This window comes from Monodelphis domestica, chromosome 3 (assembly GCF_027887165.1).
Source record: "Monodelphis domestica isolate mMonDom1 chromosome 3, mMonDom1.pri, whole genome shotgun sequence".
NCBI lineage: Eukaryota > Metazoa > Chordata > Mammalia > Didelphimorphia > Didelphidae > Monodelphis > Monodelphis domestica.
In genome coordinates this window covers 440,532,852-440,552,863 of record NC_077229.1, presented here as the reverse complement: position 1 = coordinate 440,552,863, position 20,012 = coordinate 440,532,852, and the positions used below count along the sequence as shown (strand labels likewise).

Genomic DNA, 20,012 nt, shown 5'->3' with positions numbered 1-20,012 from the left:
GCATTTTGGATGTCCCTCCTCCCCACCCTTAAAAAACAAGTTTGACAGCTTCTTCTATCTATGGGCTTCCCACCCTTCTTATCTCAGGACTGGGAGCTAACTTTAGATTATCTCATCAAGTTTCTCCAAGACAGCTAATTGAAAATCTGTTTGGGGAAGCTCACCAGAATTATAATCAGTTATGATCAGAGTTTTCCCATGATATCTAAGTTATCAGCCAATCATGTAAGGAAATTAGGGCAAGAAGCAAGAGTTCCAAAATATAGACATCTGCTTGATTAGACAAACATACCTCCCATGAGTAAATAGGAAAAAAAATACTTTACCCAAAGGTCTATTTTGCAAAGATTTTTTAAGCCAATAACTGTCTCTCATTAAATTAAAAAGTTCTTATGTCTCTAAACATTTTAGCTGATTATCAAGTATTAGCCTAATAATATCCTGTCCCAACCACCACCAAATTTCTCATATGATCTGGGCAGACTTAGCTTGGGATACCTAGGTCAGAAAGGGAGAGAAAATAATGGTCAGGGTACCTTCAGAGTTCCTGTTTGGATATCAATCTGAATATAATCATTGGAGTTATCACCAACTCTCTGCATCTTCGTCACACTCATTTCTAGTCACATACATGATATCTGTCCCTTCCTCTCCATTTCCACAGTCATCCTTCAAGTCTAGGTCCCTGATACCTTATGCCTTCGTTACTGCGATGACCTCCATCTGGCCTCACTGGTTCTGGTTTCTTCACCCTCTAATCCATCCTATAGCCTACTAACAAACTAATCTTTCTAAGATATTGTGTTTATCAAATGTCTGCAATGGTTTTCCTCTGACTGCCACATTAAATCTCAACTTCTTTGCTTCTTTTTCTGGGTTTTACACAGACTGGCCCCACCCCTACTTGTCAACCTCTGTTTCCTGCCATTCCCCAACAGGAACCATCTGCTTCTATTACACTGACATCCTCTCTTCCCACCTCCTCTCACAGCCAATTTCTCTCTCTGACCCAAACGTTGCTCATTTCCCTGTTCATATTGTTCCCTTCATTTCTGGAATTCTTAACCTGGGGTCCATGAATTAAAAAAAAACCCCAACTTATTTTACAATTGTTATTTCAATATAGTTTCCCTTGAAATTCTATGTATTTTACTTTATGCATTTAAAAACATTATTCTGAGAAAAGATTATTTCCAAAGCCCTATAAAATTGTACACACCCTTCGACCTAGCAATACTGCTACTGGGTTTATATTCCAAAGAGATCAAAACAAAAGGAAAAGGACCTTTATATACAAACATATTTATAGCAGCTCTTTTTATGGTGGCAAAGAATTGGAAACTGAGGGGATGCCCACCCATTAGGGAATGGCTGAAGAAGTTTTGGCATATGATTGTGATTGAATACTACTGTGCTCTATGAAATGATAAGCAGAAAAATCTTGGAAAACTTAGATGAACTGATGCAAAGTGAACTGAGCAGAATCAGGAGAACATCATATAGAGTAACAGTAATACTGTACAATGATCAAGTGTAAATAACTTAGCTATTCTCAATAATACAATGATCTAAGATCATTTCAAAGGACTTATGATGAAAAACATTATCCACTTCCAGAGAAAGAACTGATGAAGTCTGAATGCAGATCAAAGTATACATTTTTTAAAACTTTTAAAATTTTTCTTGGGGTTTTTGGTCTATGTTTTCCCTCACAGCATGACTAGTATAGAAATGTTTTATATGACTATACATGTCCCTATCAAATTGCTTTCCTTCTCAAGGAAGGGAGTGAGACAATTTTGTCCTCAACATTTTAAAAAATTGATGTTAAAAGTGTTTTTACATGTAATTGGGAAGAATAAAATATTAAAAGAAAAAACAAAATTAATAGTCCTAGCCAATTTGTAGATTTGTACAAATTGTAGAAACTACAAATAAAATAATGAGATACTCCATCTTATTTCTCAATAGAAGGGATGATGATGATGAACTGATGAAGGGAAAGGGGGTCTTTAGACTTCATTAGACCACCAAAGGGATTGACAGAAAAAGGTTAATCCCCTCTTCGTTTACATGCCTTTCCTATCCATTTATCTTTCAAGGCTACTATGTCCAAGGGCTAAACACTCAACCTGGACCCCATCCCTGGGGAGTTGCTGGAACAAGAATATGCAAAACTGATGGAGAACAAAATACCAAGTCTCAAGTACTGGAGCTCATCCTAAGTCATCCCATTCCCTTGGGACTCCAGGTAAAATGGCTCATGATTTGCAATACTATCTACAGGGAGGTTAATATGCTGTTATGCTTTATAATGGGAGCTACTTCCCTAAGAGCAACTAATTCTTCATGGGGGTTATTTGGATGGGGCAACCTGTCCTTGGAGACAGTTTGCTGCCAGTCAATAAAAGTCAGCATCCCAAAATTCTTTCCTACTTTAAGCCAACTAAGAGTATGCTGATATCAACTTCATCTATGGCTTCTCCAAAGAATGCAAAAGGCTTTGCAGCATGGAACAGTAGAAAATGTTCATTGCCTGCTTCAACAGCCTTTTCATCCTGGACAGTGCAGATGAGTTCATTAAATCTGAATTTAAGAATACCTTGAAGGTCTAAACTGTGTCAAATTGACACTTTTAAAAAAATACATAAAGCAATGAGAATAGGGCTAGTAGGGTGAAATGTTTATTTCAAAGTAAAATTACAATATCTAACTTTAATTAGTTGTGTTAAAAGTGTATTTACAGGGTCAGCTAGGAGGCTCAGTGGATTGGGAGAGCCAGAGCCAGAAATGGAAGGTCATAGGTTCAAATCTGGCCTCCGGACTCTTCCTAGCTGTGGGGCACTGGGCAAATCACTTTAGCCCCATTGCCTAGCCCTTATCACTCTTTTGCCTTAGAATCAATACTCAGACAAAAGGTAATGTTTTCTTTTTAAATGCATTTACACAAATAGGGAAACTGTAGTAAAATCATAAAGAATTCTTTTAAAATTCCTCTATCACTTGACATAATTGGTCCTTCTAGTAAATAAGTTTTTAATTAGGTCTACTCCTACTCTACCAGTACCTAGGAAGCAATACAAAATAAACCATCTTAGTCTCTACTTTCAATTCAAAATATATTTATTAGGCACCTACTCTCTACAAAATCCTATATTAGTCACTGAGATTTTAAAAAAAGTGAAAAAACAATTATCATAGTACAGTAGAAAAAAGAAAGGGAAGCCTGGATCAGTTAGATCTGAGTTTGAATCTGACCACAGACACTCACTAGCTGTGTGACCCTGACCAAGTCACTTAGCCTTGTTTACCTCAGTTTCCTCATATAGGAAATGAGTTGGAGAAGGAAAATGGCAAAATATTCCAGCACCCTTGTCAAGAAAACTCCAAATGGGATCACGATGAGTTGGATATAATTAAACAAGAAAAAGTGTTTGATTTTGAAGTCTGAAGACCTGGGTTCAAATCTAAACTTTCTATCTGCATGACTTTGGACAAATCACTTAACCATTTCGGGCCTCAGTTTTCTCAACTGCAAAAATTGAACTTGGGAAGTTGGACTCTGAAGTTCTTTTCATTTCTAAATCTGTGTATCTGCAAATCTTTAGTTGTTAACATTTGATAAAAATTATATAATGCAACTATAATGCTAAAAATTTCAATATCAGAAAGTTCTAGAAAGCAAATTATTTAAAACAGGCTTCTGCAAAATACATAGCATAACATACACAGGCCACCCAATATATATTATGAATTTTAACAGGAAGATTCTGATAATTCAGTTGGCTAGTATCCCAAGTGGCTCAGCTTTCCCATCTAATCATTTATCAAGAAACTTATCATTTAGGTTAATATAATCCAGCATGCTGCAACAGGTTCATCATCCCAAATGCTTAGGAATTAGGTTTGTAGCCAAAAAAGAAAAAGAAAAAAATTATTAGGAGAAAAGAAAAAAACAAAGTTTCCAAAACTCGGTATAGAAAAATTTTTTTGGAAATACCCTCAGGGGGATGGATTTTCCTAAGACTTTTTCCCCTTCTTCTCTGTATCTTTAAATGCTGGGCACAATGCCCAACACATAAATAAATAAAAATGCTTGTTGACTGATTGATTTTTTTTGTGAAACATTTCCAAGAAGGGACAGATATGTAAAAAAGATACCTAAACTCTTTCTAAAATGTAGCCAGTGTGTGAAAAAATCATTGGCAAAATACTCAGCATTGGGGAATGTTTATCAAAATAAACACCACCAAAGGCAACACCTGGTTGCATGCCTGCTTTTTTTCTATTCTCACATTATAAAAATCTCCAATGTTTCCCAGCCAACCAGAAACATGGGCAATCTAAGTTGAAATGGAAGAATTAGATCTTGAGATCTTCTACAAAAATCTGGATAGGCATCTTTTCCAGACATCCTTTTGAAAATTGAAAACATTTTCACTAAAACAATGAGTTTATATGGGGCTTAAGCATGCCAAAAAAAAAAAAATAGATTTATCATTAAAAGTAGAGAAGAGAGACAAGAGGGAAAATCTACCAGTGTTGGTGACTGATTGCATGTTTATTTATTCCTTTCTCTTCAAGTTCCCAAATGCATCTCTAATTCAAGAACAGACTGAATCCATCTAATGTGAATTCTCTTAGCTCATATCTATTAACCAAAAGTTATCATCCTCTTTCTCTTCCCCCCTTCTCTCTTCTCCAGTTCTCTAAGTTTCCAAAGGACCAATGCTGAAGAAAATCACCTTCTGAAAGAACGGTGATGACTAAAGATGCAGAATGACACCCATTTTTGTGCATACGACAATATGGGGATCTGTTTTGCTTGACTATTTTTAGTTGTTAAAAGCACTTTTTCTTTTTTATTGGAATAGGGAGAGGTTAAAGGGAGAATGTTTTTGATAAGTGGAAAAAAACTGTTAGAAGAGAAGCACTGATTTGATGATGATGGAATACTATTTTGCTATAAGAAATGATTAACAGGATGATTTTGTAAAGAGCTGAAAAGACCTCCATGAACTGATTCAGAGTTAAAAAAGCAGAACCAGGAGAACACTGGACACAGTGATAGCCATACTGTGGAATCATCAATTGTGAGAGACTTAGCTACTCTCAGCAATATGAAGATCCAGGACACTTCTGAGGGACTGATGACAAAGAATGCCATCTACCTCCAGAGAAAGAACTGTTGGAGTCGGAATGCAGATGAAAACATATGGTTTTTCAGTTGTTTATTTGGAGTTTTGCTTGGGGGTTTTCCATTTTATATGTTTATTCTCTTACAAAAAAAGAACAATATGGAAACATGTTTTGCATGATAGTACATGTATAACCCACACTGAACTGCTTCCAGCTTTGAGAGGGGGGTGGAAAGGGAAGAAGGGAAATAATTTGGATCATATAAATTAGGAAAATTTATGTGGAAATTTGTTATTACATGTAATTGAAAAATAAATAATTAAAAAAGAAGAGCAACACTGGCTGGATCTTTCGTGGTCACAAAGGACTAAAGACTAAGGACATATCCATCTATTCAGGAATGGCTAAATAAGTTGGGGTGCATGAATGTAATAAAATCACAGTACTGAAAGAATCAATTAATTTGATGAATACAGAGAAGCATATAAAGGCTTATATGAATTGATACAAAGGGAGTCAAGCAGAACCAGAAGAACAATATACTATATATCATGACCTCAAGTAATAACAAGAATGTAAATTAAAAGAATAACTAAAATATCAACAACTGAATGCAATGCAATATTGTAATGTCTAAGTTTGGCCTTAAAGAAGACATGAGAAGATATCGTGCTCTTAAACTTTTCTTTAAAAAATAAGGCCCGTAGGTGTGGAATCCTGCATATATATGTGAATTTTTTTTCCCCAGATTTTTTGTTAATTTTGTTGAACTCTTCCTCTTTATTATCTGGGATGGTTCCTGGATGGTGGAGTGAAAGAGGGTTACAATAAGAAATGTAGATATAAAAACAAAAGATATTAATCAAAACTTATTTTAAAAAAAGAAATAATTGAACACATTCCCAAAATGAGGAATACTTATATTAAAAATCCTCTTCCCACATTTATATGGTATTTTAATGTTTATAAAATGTTTCCCCACAAAAATACTGTGACCTGGCATGACCAGAATCACTGTCCTCATTTTATTTTATACCTGTTTTCTGTGGGCATTTATAGAAATAATAGTTACGACTCTTGAAGAAAATGCTAGAGGATGAACTGAAAGGGGACACCATGAAGGTCAGCAAACTTGGACTGCGGTAGCAGAATCCCTCTGGCTCATCAAGATTCTTCTTATTATTAAATTTTTAATAATAATAAATAATAATAAAATTAAGTATTAAATTCCTTAACCAAAGCTTTCACTATCTCACTTAGAAAAATAATAATCAGCTTGGACTTCTGAGTGGCCTAGAAATGTGTACAGGCTTATGTTTTTATGGAATGAGAATTGTCTTTAGTTTCACGAAAGGGTTCATAATTCAGAAATTCCATCTCCTATAATAAAATTATAAACATACCAAGTAAACTGCAAAGTATTCTATCATCTCATTTGAGTTTAGCTTTTTAAGATTTATTGCAAAGTTCTCTCTCTGAACCTCATTTCTACTCCCTAACCTCCACCCCTTTCACTCAAGGCACAAAAATTGGCATTTACAGAGAAATACCAGAAGTCTGAGCATTTTATTAGCAAAGGGAAATCCCAACCTTCCTGGCTCCATTTCTGATGATGACAGCTAGTTTTCCATGTTGAATCATATACTAGCTGTTGCAAATATTTAAAGGGGGGGCAAGGAAAAGCACATTTTCAAACTATAATCATAAAATGCATAAATAATGATGATTTAGAACTTTCTGCTCATTTTTATAAGACCAGAGCTAAAATAGTCATTTTATACATTGCAATGAAAGTAGAGTGCATCTCTTAAAATATTTTCAAAGCCATGCCAAGGGTAATCTCCAGGGTTTCTCCAGTATCACTGGGTTGTATTTCAGGTATAATTTACAAGACAGTCTACCTATTTTAGAAATAAGCATGACCCTCTTTTTTTCTTGTTCTATCTATAAGCCCTACCTCAAATCCCATGTCTTTAATGAACCTATCCTGAAGACTCCAGTCCTAGAGATAACTCCCTCCCCAAATTCCCACAGCATTTAGAGTTGGTACCACACATTGTAGGACTTGATTATATGACCCCCAAAGCTCCTTCCAACTCTGGAATTCTTACAGTCTGTGCTGCCCCATTTTATGCAATAGTGTTGACTCAGTTAATCTTGTTTCCCTTCTATATCCCTTGGAAGGCTTAGTAGGATTCAGTACCAAGTGTGCTATCAATAAATACCAGCTGATTAAAAGATTCAGGGATGCAAACCATTTCATCATGTTTTGTTTCTATTTTTAAATAAAATGAGAACCCGATAAATGAACTTCAATTTATTTATTATCATTGTATTCCTTTACTCATCACTTTAGGATCCTTATGTCCCAAACAAACCTGGTATTAAAAACTTAAAGGTCCAACTTTATTTCCCCCCCCCAGACAAATTAAAATTCATTACAAACTCTTGGCACAGTTGGATTTCAGAATGTAATAAAAGTCTTCAAAGGCAAAATTAAAGTCCAAGTGATATTCCTCATTTTTTTAGAAGAAAGCTCCCATTGCAAGTGAAGAAGGCAAATTTCATGATTATCCCAGGGCCATTTTGCAAGATGGATGAACAAGACATTGTTTCTATAACAGATTTGTCCTTAAGTAAATCACAAGAGAAAAAGAGTTGGCTAGCTCAGATTCATTGCTTTGTTGTCATAAAAGGAAGAAATATAATATAATGGGCACAACACTAGGTCACATTCAAGACACTGGAATTTCAACCCTAACTCTACCATAAACTTGCTGTGGAATCAAGGACAAGAAATCTCTATGCACATCAGTTTCCCCCTCCATAAAATAAGTTAACAAGCCCAGTGTTGCCCATAATTCTAGCTTGGTGAGACACAAAGGGTCCTTTGAACTTCAATGGGCTATGATCATCAGATGTATACACTTGGTTTGGCATTATGAAGGAGGGGACAGATTGCCACACTAAATTGCCCAAAGAGGATCATCCTACCCCAGGATGGAAAAAGGGCAAATCAAAGGTGTCATGCTAACCTAGGTAGTGCAATGCATAGGATCCCAAGTGTGAAGTCATGAAGTCTCAAGTTCAAATCCTGCCTCAGACACTTAGTAGTCATGTGACCCTAGGCAAATCACTTAGCCTTTGTGTGCCTCAGTTTCCTCAACTGTAAAATGAGGATAGTAATAGCATCTTGCAGAGTTGTTATGAAGATCAAATGATAGTTGTAAAGCACTTCACTTGTACACAGAAATGGTATTTAATAATTTGCTTATTCTGTATCTCCCCCAAACCTTTGAAAAATGAATAAAAACTACAGGTTAATATATTTTGCACAGAATAAGGGTTTAAAAATGCTTATTAGTTTGGATTGTACAACTGCCCAGCCTATTTTAGAGTTAAAGATCAATGAAATAATAGAGAATACAAAAGCACCAACATGCATGCTCAGTGCAGTTCAAATATCAGGCATTAATATGCAACACTGCCTAAAAATAACAGAATAGTAATCCTTTGGGGATGGAAAATTGGAAAATGTATTATGCTTAGAATAATGATGTATTTCAGAAGGAAAGCTATTCTACTCTAACATAAATTTGATTTACAATAATTATTATTTTATTTGGCTAATTGTTAATTTTTTTTGTTAATTTGTTTGGTTAATTATTAATCACAGATCCCCCAAGTGTTTAATTTCCTAATGTTGTTTGGCTATGGCCTGTCATCATCAGACCCCAAATTCTAATAATATCCATTCCACACTACAGAGCCCAAAGTCCACTTCATTCCACTACAACACGCAACGTTCAGATAAACATGTACCAAGGGCATCAGTTTACACCAGGGGATGGCACGTAGATTAACTCACTAAGTGCCTGGGAAACAAGAGTAGCAAAGTGACCTTAATATGGTCTATGTGTATGACTTTCTTATGTCTATCTTTACTTTTTATGGCAGATGTTGTTAACTTAAAATCTGTGAATAGGGTTTTTTAAATTTTTAATTAATATTTTGATAACTATATTTCAATAGCTAAATTCCTTTGCAATCCTAGGAATTTAAAAACATTCTGCAAAAGGGTCCCAAACTTCACTAGATTGACTGGCACAGAAATGTTAAAAGTTCCTCATTTATTTCTAGGTGACAGATCATTAACAATCTGGCCACATACTTCATACCATGCTGAATAAATTACATCAAAGCAAATAGTAACTGTTTCCTCTTCATTCATTTATTACCCTCCAAAAACACAAAAAATCTATTTTGGAGGTAAACATTTTTCAATCGCATTACACAAACATGGGTAAAGGAAATTAAACAGTTGATAATTGAGTTAGCTCCCTAAAAGTGACCATCACACTGGGCAAGAATGGCATTTGGCCATTCATTCAAATGAATTATTTTTCATCTTATTTTCTGCCCTGAATTGTCCTGATGACCACATTTTCCTGTTTCAGATATCCAAATCCAAACCCGGAGACTCATCTTGGATATCCACAGTCCTATCTGGCTGGCATATGTCCAACTAACAAGTTGGCAGGCCACAATAAAAGCTTTCTTAATTATCATTATCTCTCCTTTAGAGTTGAGTGGTTTGACTGGGTGGTAATTTAAGGGCAAAAGTATACAATCAAGGTTCTAGCTTATAGTTGTGTTATTTCTTCTGTCTTATTTTCCCTTAAATCTCTCTTTTTAACTTAAAATACTGAACACTCTAGTGCCTTCTGCCACCAGTTTCAGAAGCTTGTACTACTTTACCTACTGGTATAGATGTAAGCATTCAGTTAGGATCAGCATCAGACACATTACTGCTGCCATTTAACATTTTTTAACCCCAGAAGAAATGATGCTGTCACCTAGCCTACCGACCAGATGACAGCTTGCTCCCATAGACTTCTTCTGAACGTAGAAATTGTTGGCAGAGCGATTTATATATAGAAATAAACCATAGAAGGTTGTTGGAGCAGTGGAGTTTTCTTTCTAATGACCTCTGCCCTTCTTAAGGCAGGTATTTGATCATAGGCTCATCAGAGGAATGCAAATTTAGAGTTGGAGGAACCTTAGAAGTCACCTACTCTAACTTAGCACCTAGGTGATACAGTTTATACTTAGAAGTCACCTACTCTAACTTAGCACCTAGGTGACACAGTTTATAGAGTGCCAGATCTAGAGTCAAGGAGACTCATCTTCCTTAGTTCAAAACTGGCCTCAGTTCCTGATCTGTAAAATGGGTTGGAGAAAGAAATGGCAAACAACTTTGGTATCATAATGTGATGGAAAATATATTGTACTGGAAGTTACAAGATCTAGGAGTAAGTCTCTGCCATTGGAGAATGTGAGTTGTGCTAAGAGCAAGAAACTTAGCTCTGTATAAGAGAGGACCATACTCATCTATATAACAGAGGGCAGTCTAGCTATTCTCTTAAGTTCCTTCAATATCTAAAGTTATACAAATCACTTCTCCCCTGCTCAATAAACTCCAGTGGCTCCCTTTTGCTTTTGCAGTCAAATATAAATCCCTATGTCTGGCATTTAAAGCCATTTACCAGCTGACTCCAACCTAGCTTTCCAGACTTAAAAGAATTATTACCTTTCCTGCACTCTATAGTTAGTCAAACTGGCCTTCTGGTCATCCCTCACATAAAACATCCCACTTTCCATAGCCATACCTTTGCATTGGAGGTGCATACCATGTTCTCCTCACCTGTTTCTCTTAGAATTCTTTTTTTTAAATTATAACAACATTTAAAATTTATTTTAATGTTTCCTCCAAGTATATGTAAAAACAATTTCTAACATTTTATTTTTTAAATTTAAATTAATTTATTTAGTCCATTTAGAACATTATTTCTTGGTTACATCTCTTAGAATTCTTAATTTCCTTTAAAGTTTAGTTCAAACAACATTTTCTCCTACATGAGGCTTTTCCTCATCTGTTTCTAGTGCCTTCCTCCCAAAATTATCATGGATTTATTTGAATGCATCTATGTTATCTCTCCCAAAAGAATGGAAAGCTCTTTCAGGGCTCCTTTCATTTTTTCCCTTTTCTCAGCACTTATCAGACTTCTTTGAACTTGGTGGGCACTTAATAAATTTTTCTTGACTGAAACATCTGAAAATCAGAGAAACTAGGGAACTAAAATGCAGTTACCCAGCAAACACCTTTGGTGGAGAATCCATCAGAGCTATAAACTGCATGTCAAGATGTACCCTCAGGGGACAGGCTACTGGCAAAGGATGTGTGTATGACAAAGGACTACAATCTCCACCTATTGCATCAATGCAATTGTGCCCAGCCATCAAATATAATTCATGGTAAAGCAAAAAAAAAAAAAATCCATGGTTTAGAAACACCTTAATTACCCAAGGCTTAAAGATTGCTGAGCAAGCCTCTTATTCAAGTGCTGCATATATAAGGCTTCCATCTAATTCCCTTCTACAGACCCCTCCCAGCCAACAGATCTGTTCAGGGCAATTTGCACAAGAGGTGTAAATGGTGCCTGATTGGGAGCCCCAACAGAAACTTCTCAATAAGATTTCTGAAGCCATCTTTAGAAAAGTGTAAACAGTTTTAATTCCTCTGAGAAAGATCCTTTCCTGTTTTCTCCCCCAGGACTCAATAGCAGCACAACTGATCCATTACTTTTTTTTGCGGAATGTGCTGTGCAAAAATCAAGGGAATGTTTGATCCCTTTAATTATGATCAATTAAAATAAACTGACGAAGTCTAATCAACGACCATTTGTCTCTGACATTCAAGTCATTAGCCTATTCTTATGAAAACAACTTCTTTTAAAAGGGATCCCCAAATATGTTTTGCTGGATAATACATGCATAATCCAGATTGAATTACCTGTCAGCTCCAGGAGGGGGGAGAGGGAAGAAAGGAGGGAGACAACCTGAATCATATAACTTTGTAAAATTAATAAAAATAACATAAAAAGAAAACATAAAGAGGACCCAAGTTCAAAAAAAATAAAATTAATTAAAAAGATTCTCAAGGGGTGGCCAGCTGGTTCAGTGCATTGAGAACCAGACCTAGAGACAGGCAGCCTTGGGTTCAAATCTAGATCTGATACTTCCTACCTCTGTGACTCTGGGCAAGTCACTTAACCCCTATTGTCTAGTTCTTACTTGCCTTGAACCAATACACAATATTGATTCTAAGACAGAAAGTTAGTTTTAAAAAAATAAAACTTAGTTAAAAGGACCCCTTTCAAAGGGTAGCTTTAAAATGCTATTAAGTTTCCTTTTTTCTTTTAATAGTAACACTTTTTCAGCTTTCTCTTAAGGTATAGAACCTATGCCTAAGAAAGCTTAGGAGAGCCATATTCTGGAACAAAAAGAATTCAACACGCCATTCACAAACCTCACTGTGAAAGGGTTAGGGAGTGGTGGTGGCGGCGGGGAATGCTTCTGTTCTCCAGAGTTATTAACCTAAAGCCTTATCAAGGTAGGAGTGAAGGATCAGTCTTCCAGCCCAAACTAACAGAGTCTGAGCAGCCAGACTGTGAGTCATAGAGTACTTACATCATTCTTCCTGAACTTTGCTTTCAAGCTCTTCATGTTTAGCCCATTCAGCCTTCCCAAGGAAGAAGAGATTTTTCAACACCTAAGTGAAAAGAGAAAGGAAAAAGTAAGTTTCTAAGATTCCAAATAAACACCATCTGTGACCCCAGGTCAGATTACATATCTCTCTCTGACTCTGGCTCTCTTTCTCTTTCCTATGCTGGGAAATTCCACTTTCATATGATCACTTGGACCTAACTCCCGTGGAACCTAAAGTGTTCCCCAAATTTAAAGACCCCGAGTATTCCCCAGAAATTCAGCTATTATACTAATTTAAGTAGAAATGCCCTCTCTGCCCAGGGCTCAGATGAACAGCCAGCATTCATGTAGTATTTTCAGTAAATTTTCTTTGTATATTATATTATCTGAATGGATTATTATCATTATCCTGTGAAGGGAGGTGCTACTATTATCTCCATTTTTACAGATGTGGAAATTGCAGCTGAGAAATTAAATGACTTGTCTGGAGACACACAGCTAAGTCTCAGGCAAGATTTGACTTCGTGGGCTTCTTGATTCCAGATCCAGCATCTACTGACCCACCTAGCCGACTCTTGCTCTAAGAGAATGCTACTTAGAAGTATGAATTCGAGGAGAGCTCCCTGCATAACCCATTCAGAGGCCAACACGGTGCAAAGTTTCAGTGAATCTTAAGGTCAGTCTCTAGCTTGTCTAGAGAATCATCACTGTTTTCTTTCTCTTTTTTCAATCACACGGAGAAACAATTTTCCACAACTATTTCCTAACATTTTATGACCCAAATTCATTAATGTTTTCTGAAATAGAACCAAGTATAGCTTGAATTTAAGCAAGTATGAAAAAAAGTATATTATTGGATTTACCCAAAGAAACAAAATTTCAGAGTTTTTGAAAAAATATTATTTCTATTCCTATTGCTAGAATGAAGCTGTTCCCTTTCTTTTAAAGGAGAAAAGAAGTTTGTATTCCATATCCCATTCTTTCCTGATCTGATCCCACTGGAATGCTAGTCTTCCAACTCTAAGGTGCAATTAAGTAGAAAAAAAAACAAAGCAATTATGTAATGACCAAAAGAGGTGGCACACTTCATCCGACCCCCCCAAACCTAATTGTGCCATACTTTTTCAAGTCAAGTCAACAATAATTTTTTAAAAAATTACTATGTGTCAAACCAGCACTTGGCTAAGTGCTGGAGGTACAAGGAAAGGCAGACAGTCTCTAGCTTCAAAGGGCTCCAGGCTAAGGGCAACAAAGGAGATGGCATAGAAACAATCAGGTACAAACAGGACACATATGGGACAGTATGGGGGACTGGGGAAAGCTTCTTATAGAAGGTTAAGATTTTAGATGAAAACTGAAGAGAGCTTGCTGGCAAAGATGAGGAGAAAGAAAATTCTGCACATGGGAAACAGCTTAAACCCTGTGAAAATGCCCAAGGTCAAGAGTATAATGTTCAAGGAACAGTCAGCAGGCCAGTGTCGATGGATTGAGGAGTGCATAAGGAAAGGTTACAAGGGATCAGGTTAGGAAGGGTTTTCCAAGCCAAATAAAGGATTTTGTATTGGATCTTGGAAATACTAAGGAGCCATTGGAGTTTACTGAGTACAGAGGTGACAGGGTCACACCTAGGCTTTAGGAAGCTCAACTTGAAATCTGCCTGAGAATGTACTGGAATGAAAAGAGACTTGAACAGGGAGACCAATCAGCAGGATATTTCAACAGTCCAGGAAGGAGGGGGGATAGGGCCTTACCAGGGTGGTAGCAGGGCAAGAGAGAAAGGTTTATATACAAGAGATCCTGCAGAAGTAGAAATGTCAGGACTTGGCAGCTGACTGGATATGGAGAGGGGATGAGGAAAAGTGGGGGGGGGGGGAGTCAAGAGTGGCACCTAATTTTTGAGCTCATAAAAGGATGTGGTAAATGTACAATTCATTTCCTAAGAGAACTTTAAATGTATGAATAGTAATAAATTAATTACGATGCAAAGTTATTTGGAGAGTCCATGAGTTTTTATAAATAGGAGATTTCAATTTAACTGTTATTATTCTGTCATTTTTCATTCTAGTTCAACTATTCCTGAACCCATTTGGGATTTTCTTGTCCAAGAAAATGGAATGGTTTTCCATTACCTTCTCTGGCTCATTTTACAGATGGGGAATGGAAACAAACAAGGTTAAGTGACTTGCCCATGGTCACACAGCTAATAAGTGTCTGAAGGCAGATTTCTGAACTCAGGAAGAGGAGTCTTCGGGATTCTAGGCTCAGCCCTCTGTGCACTATGGTGTCCCCAAGCTGCCCAATTTAACTACCTATAAGTGAAAAATGGCAAGGTTTAGCATACAGCTTCCACTGATTCTAGAATCACAAGATCTGGGTTCAAATGTAAGCTTTTGATGTTTTCTACAAACAAATTATTTTACTTCTCAGTTTACCTATCTGTAAAATAAGGGGGTTGGCCTAGATGCTGCTCACATTCTCTTCCAGCTCCTTATCTATGCTCCTGAGATGGTAGTTTTGAATGGAAATCAATCAAATATTTACTCTGGCTATTAACTGTCTACTTTAAAAATAACTTTTTTTTTTTTAACCCTTACCTTCCGTCTTGGAGTCAATACTGTGTATTGGCTCCAAGGCAGAAGAGTGGTAAGGGCTAAGCAATGGGGGTCAAGTGACTTGCCCAGGGTCACACAGCTGGAAAATATCTGAGGCCAGATTTGAACCTAGGACCTCCCATCTCTAGGCCTGGCTCTCAATCCACTGAGCTACCCAGCTGCCCCTAAAAATAACTTTTAAGGTCAGATTAAAGTCTTCCTCCCACCATCCACCAAACTGGGAAACATAGTGATTTGGGATACAGAGAAAGTAGGTGAAATGCTTTACATCTGTGATCATGGGGAAATCAAAGGCTGAGCCCTTTCACTTAACCCACCCTTCCTTCCTTCCTTCCTTCCTTCCTTCCTTCCTTCCTTCCTTCCTTCCTTCCTTCCTTCCTTCCTTCCTTCCTTCCTTCCTTCCTTCCTTCCTTCCCTTCCTTCCTTCCTTCCTTCCTTCCTTCCTTCCTTCCTTCCTTCTTTCTCCCTCTCTATCTGTACCTTCTGTCCCTCTCTCTCAAATTCTTTCTTTCCCTCCCTCTCTCTCTGCCTTTCCCTACCTTTATCACCTTCTGTTTTAGAACTGACAGAGTATCAGTTCTAAAGCAAAAGAGTAGTAAGGGCTAGGCAATGGAGATTAAATGTCTCACCCAGGAAGCTAGGAAGTATCTAAGGTCACATTTGAACTCAGGATCTCCTGTCTCCAGGTCTGGCTCTCTATCCACTGGGACAACCTAGCTGCCCCTTAGACCTATTTTCATTCTGCAGCCTTTGTTTTCATTCTAACTCCTTTCTTATGGCAAGGTCTGCAGTTGACAAATGGTATGAAGAAATGTAACAGGCATTTATTTGGAAAGCAGAGCCAATACATTAGACTGTTAGGAAGCCGTATGGGGAGGTCCCTTCCAGAAACCCCTCCAAATAGATTTTTTAAAAATGTATCAACCCTAATCTTGATGGGGACATCCAGAAAAAGTCACAAAGTTACTTTGAATCCTTTGCTCAGTCTAGTTCAGCCCAAGGAGAAAAATGGGAAAGGGGAGGGGGGTTATGGACACTGGGGATTGGGTCAGGCCAACTGCATGCATGGAGTGAACACTTCAGTGTCCAAGAAGAGTCTGTGTACTAGAGCAAGAAGTGGTCCCAGATCCACAGGGGCACTGCAACAGAGATTAATGTGAGCCAGCAGCTTTGGTGAGAACTATTCTATTCTTTGTCACAGAGCCAGGGCATAAGGACTAGAGGATCTGACTAGGGGAGTGATGGTCCTGGATAGGAAGGCTGTGGGCCATGTATGGAGAAAGGAAGAAATTCAGAATTTCAGAATGAAGAAATTCAGCAGTAGCAGTTATGTGGCTCAGACACCAGGCTCAGGGCAGGGACTAACTTCGAGCATCTAGCTTAGCTTGAATAGGAATAACCAGGGCAAGAATCCAAGACCAAGGAGCAGCCTACAATTCGGCTTCTCTGAATCAACACAGATTTCCAGCTGGCTCTTACACAGACCCAAGCCTGGGTCCTGGAACTTACAGAACTCAAATCAGGGGAGCAACAATTAGATTTTATTCTGGATCAGACTTCTTTAGGAACATTGAAAGCATGCAGATTGCTGGTCTATCCCTGAGATCCTGGAATAGCCTAACCCTCAACATCCCAAGAAAGCATGAATACATAGGACCTTCCCCCCAGAAATGTGGCAGAACCCAACCCTAACATCAAGTCAGGGAGTAGGTTGGAAGAATGGGCAAATTATGAGTTATTTTGGTTGCAGGACATTCAAAACACAAAGAAGAAAAGTGTGACTCCAAAACATCCACAAGTGAAAAATACAGCTTAGGCACAAACTCAATTAATAATTACTGTAACAGCTGAGGCAATAGTTAAAAGTTGTTTTAAAATATTTTTATAAAAGGAATGAGAATACTTGAGGAAAAAAAAAACTTGAAAAGGAAGTGAGAGCTATGGAAAAAAGAATTGGAAAGGGAATTGACAGTTTGGCATAAGAGGCACCAGAACCTTGCTCAAGCAATAAACTCTCTGAAAATTAGAACAAACCAATTAGAAGCCAACACCTCCATAAGGCAACAAGAAATATTAAAAGAAAATCAAAAGGCTGAAAATTAGAGGAGCATCATGTGTCTCATAGCATAAATAATTGACCTAGAAAACAGGTGCACAAAAAAGCCCTGACAATATATTTCAAGAAACCTTAAAACAAAACTGCCAAGAGCTATGAACCAGAAGGCAAAGAAAAAATAAAACCTCCACTGGTCACTTCCTAAAAAAACCCAAAGGAATATTATTGCCAAAATTTGGAGCTTACAGATCTAAGAAAAAACACTGGAAACAGTAACAAAGAAAGAATCTAAGTACTGAGAAGCTACAGTAAGGATCATGTAAGAGTTATCAGCCACCACTTTAAAGGAGTGGAGAACCTGGAATATGATATTCTAGAAGTCAAAAGATATGGGCTTATAGCCAAGAATAACAAGTAAAACTAAGTATAACACTACAGAGGGAAAAAATGGGCCTCTAATGATATAGAAGACTTCCAAGCATTCCCGATGAAAAGACTAGAGCTGTGTAGAAACTTTGATGTTCAAATACAGGTGAAGAGAATAAAAAGGTAAGCATGAATAAACAATAATCAAGGACTAAATGAGGATAAACTGCTTACTTTCAAATGCAGGGAGATGAATCCTTTCTGAGCCCTATCATCATCTGGATTCACTGAGGGAGTTCAATTAGACAAGGCCTAAGAATGGCTCTGCTATGTCTAGATGATTTTTTTTAATAGGAAAAAATAAAGAATACACACTTCAGAGGAAGGGAAAATAAAACTAGGGGAAAAATTGTCTCACACAATCAGGGTTCAGACTTCTATACAAAGAAGGAGGGGTGAGGGAAGCAATTGAAATTTAAACCTCATTATTACCTGAACTGATCAAAAGCCATAGGAAGAATCATACATGTACAATGTAGTTGTGCATACATGCATACACAGCTGGGTCCAGAAATACATTTCATTTAATGGGGAAATGGGAGAAAAAGAGGAGAAGGGGAAGAGAGAATTAGAGGAAGAATAGATTAACTGAAATATTTGCTCTAAACAAAATGAATTCTAAGACTGAATAAAAATATAGCTCTTTTTGAAGTGACAAAGAATGGGGATCAGAAGGTGCACCCATAAACTGGGGAATTAATAAACAAGTTAAACTAGTGTAGTGAACTTTTATCAACATGCTAATTAACCAGGATTCCATAGGACTAATGATAAAATATGTCAACAATTTCATGAAAGAAAAAGGACTCAGAATACAGAATTTTTTTGGACATGGGCAATATAGAAAGTTGTCTTTATTAATTATATATTTGTATAATGGGTTTTGTTTTTCTCATGTTCTCAATAAGAAAAGGCTGAGTGGGAGGGTGAGAAGGTATAGATCTTGAGGGATTAATTTGATCCTCACAACTCTGGGAGGTAAGTGTTTTGTTATCCCCACTTAACAAATAAGGAAAGTGAGGCAAGACAGTTTAAGACTTGCCTAGGGTCACATAGCTAAGTAAATGTCTGGAGTCAAATCTGAACTCAGGGCTTCCTGACTCTAGACCTAATGCTCAATCTACTATACCACATAACTACCTTTACCTAAATGAAATCTATCTTTGTCATCTTGAAACACTAATGTTAATTCTTTAGATACTCTATCACTTCTAACTCTTGGGGCTCTCTTCTATTTAGTGATGAAAAAACAATATCACATTTTTATTTTATTTTTTAATAGCATCATTTATATTTGAGGAAGAGATAAAAACATCCAAGCTTTCCTCAAATTACTGATGAAACTTTTTATCTTAAATTTGATGTGGAATGAGACTAGATCTGTGAGATGCTGACATAGGAGCTCCTAGTGTGAAAACTCCCTCTATTAGTGCATCAAGTACCTGCTCAGCAATTTAAGGGAGTCTCAAGAGAACTGCCTCAGGCATTGAGAGGTAAAGTGCTTTTCCCAGGGCCACACAATCAGTGACCAGCAGAGGCAGGACTTCAGCTCAGGTTCTCTAGCTTCTTAGGCTCTCTAGTGGCTCTCTAGCCACTACAGCAGGCACAGGTACAGGAGTCAGAAAACAAACACATCCACAAATGTGCATTCCCCCTGCCTCCACCACCACCTCACATAAAACACATCCTCCACACTCCAACATCTCCACACAAACATATCCCCTTCCACAACACCATATATGCTGTCCGGCCCAAATACACACACAGGTATCTCTAGGTGCTGGCAAAGAATGCCGAGAGTTACTCTATTTCAGGGAACAAGTTCAATCTGAGCTAATTTATATAGGATGGTCATTTTCTAAGCTCATGAAGATAATACAAGGGTATACAGAGGCACAGAAGAAAGGAGATGCCTTTATTTGGATAATATTTTAACCCTTTATCTGAATTAACAAGTAGAAAAGCTTCCTTGGGTTAAATTTCATCTCCTTCCCAGGAGCATTCTCTAGTGGAAGAGCAAGCCCAGAGAGATCATGATATAAGCAAAGAGTAGGAAGCAAGAAAAGCAAAGGTCTGAATAACCAATCAGTTTGTGATTGTTTTCTGGATAACCAAGAATAAGGGTTACCTTCCCAATGGTCCTAGTTGTACTACTTAATTCTTTAGTCTTATTAGAAAACCCAAATGAGATGTGAATATATTTTTCCCATTGTAAGAAATATATGGAAGGT

The 20,012-nt window shown here is 37.3% G+C and overlaps 1 protein-coding gene across 7 annotated transcripts in view; it reads right to left on the bottom strand.

Annotated features, from left to right (window-relative positions):
• Positions 1-20,012, bottom strand: part of RAI14 (retinoic acid induced 14) — a 183,569-nt gene that overhangs the window by 129,894 nt on the left and 33,663 nt on the right. For all 7 annotated transcript variants that reach the window (XM_016431623.2, XM_007487483.3, XM_016431622.2 and 4 more), the window contains exon 2: positions 12,670-12,751. In XM_016431623.2, the coding sequence (XP_016287109.2) occupies positions 12,670-12,705 (36 nt within the window). In that variant the 5' untranslated portion in view covers positions 12,706-12,751. The remainder of the gene's footprint in view (positions 1-12,669; positions 12,752-20,012) is intronic.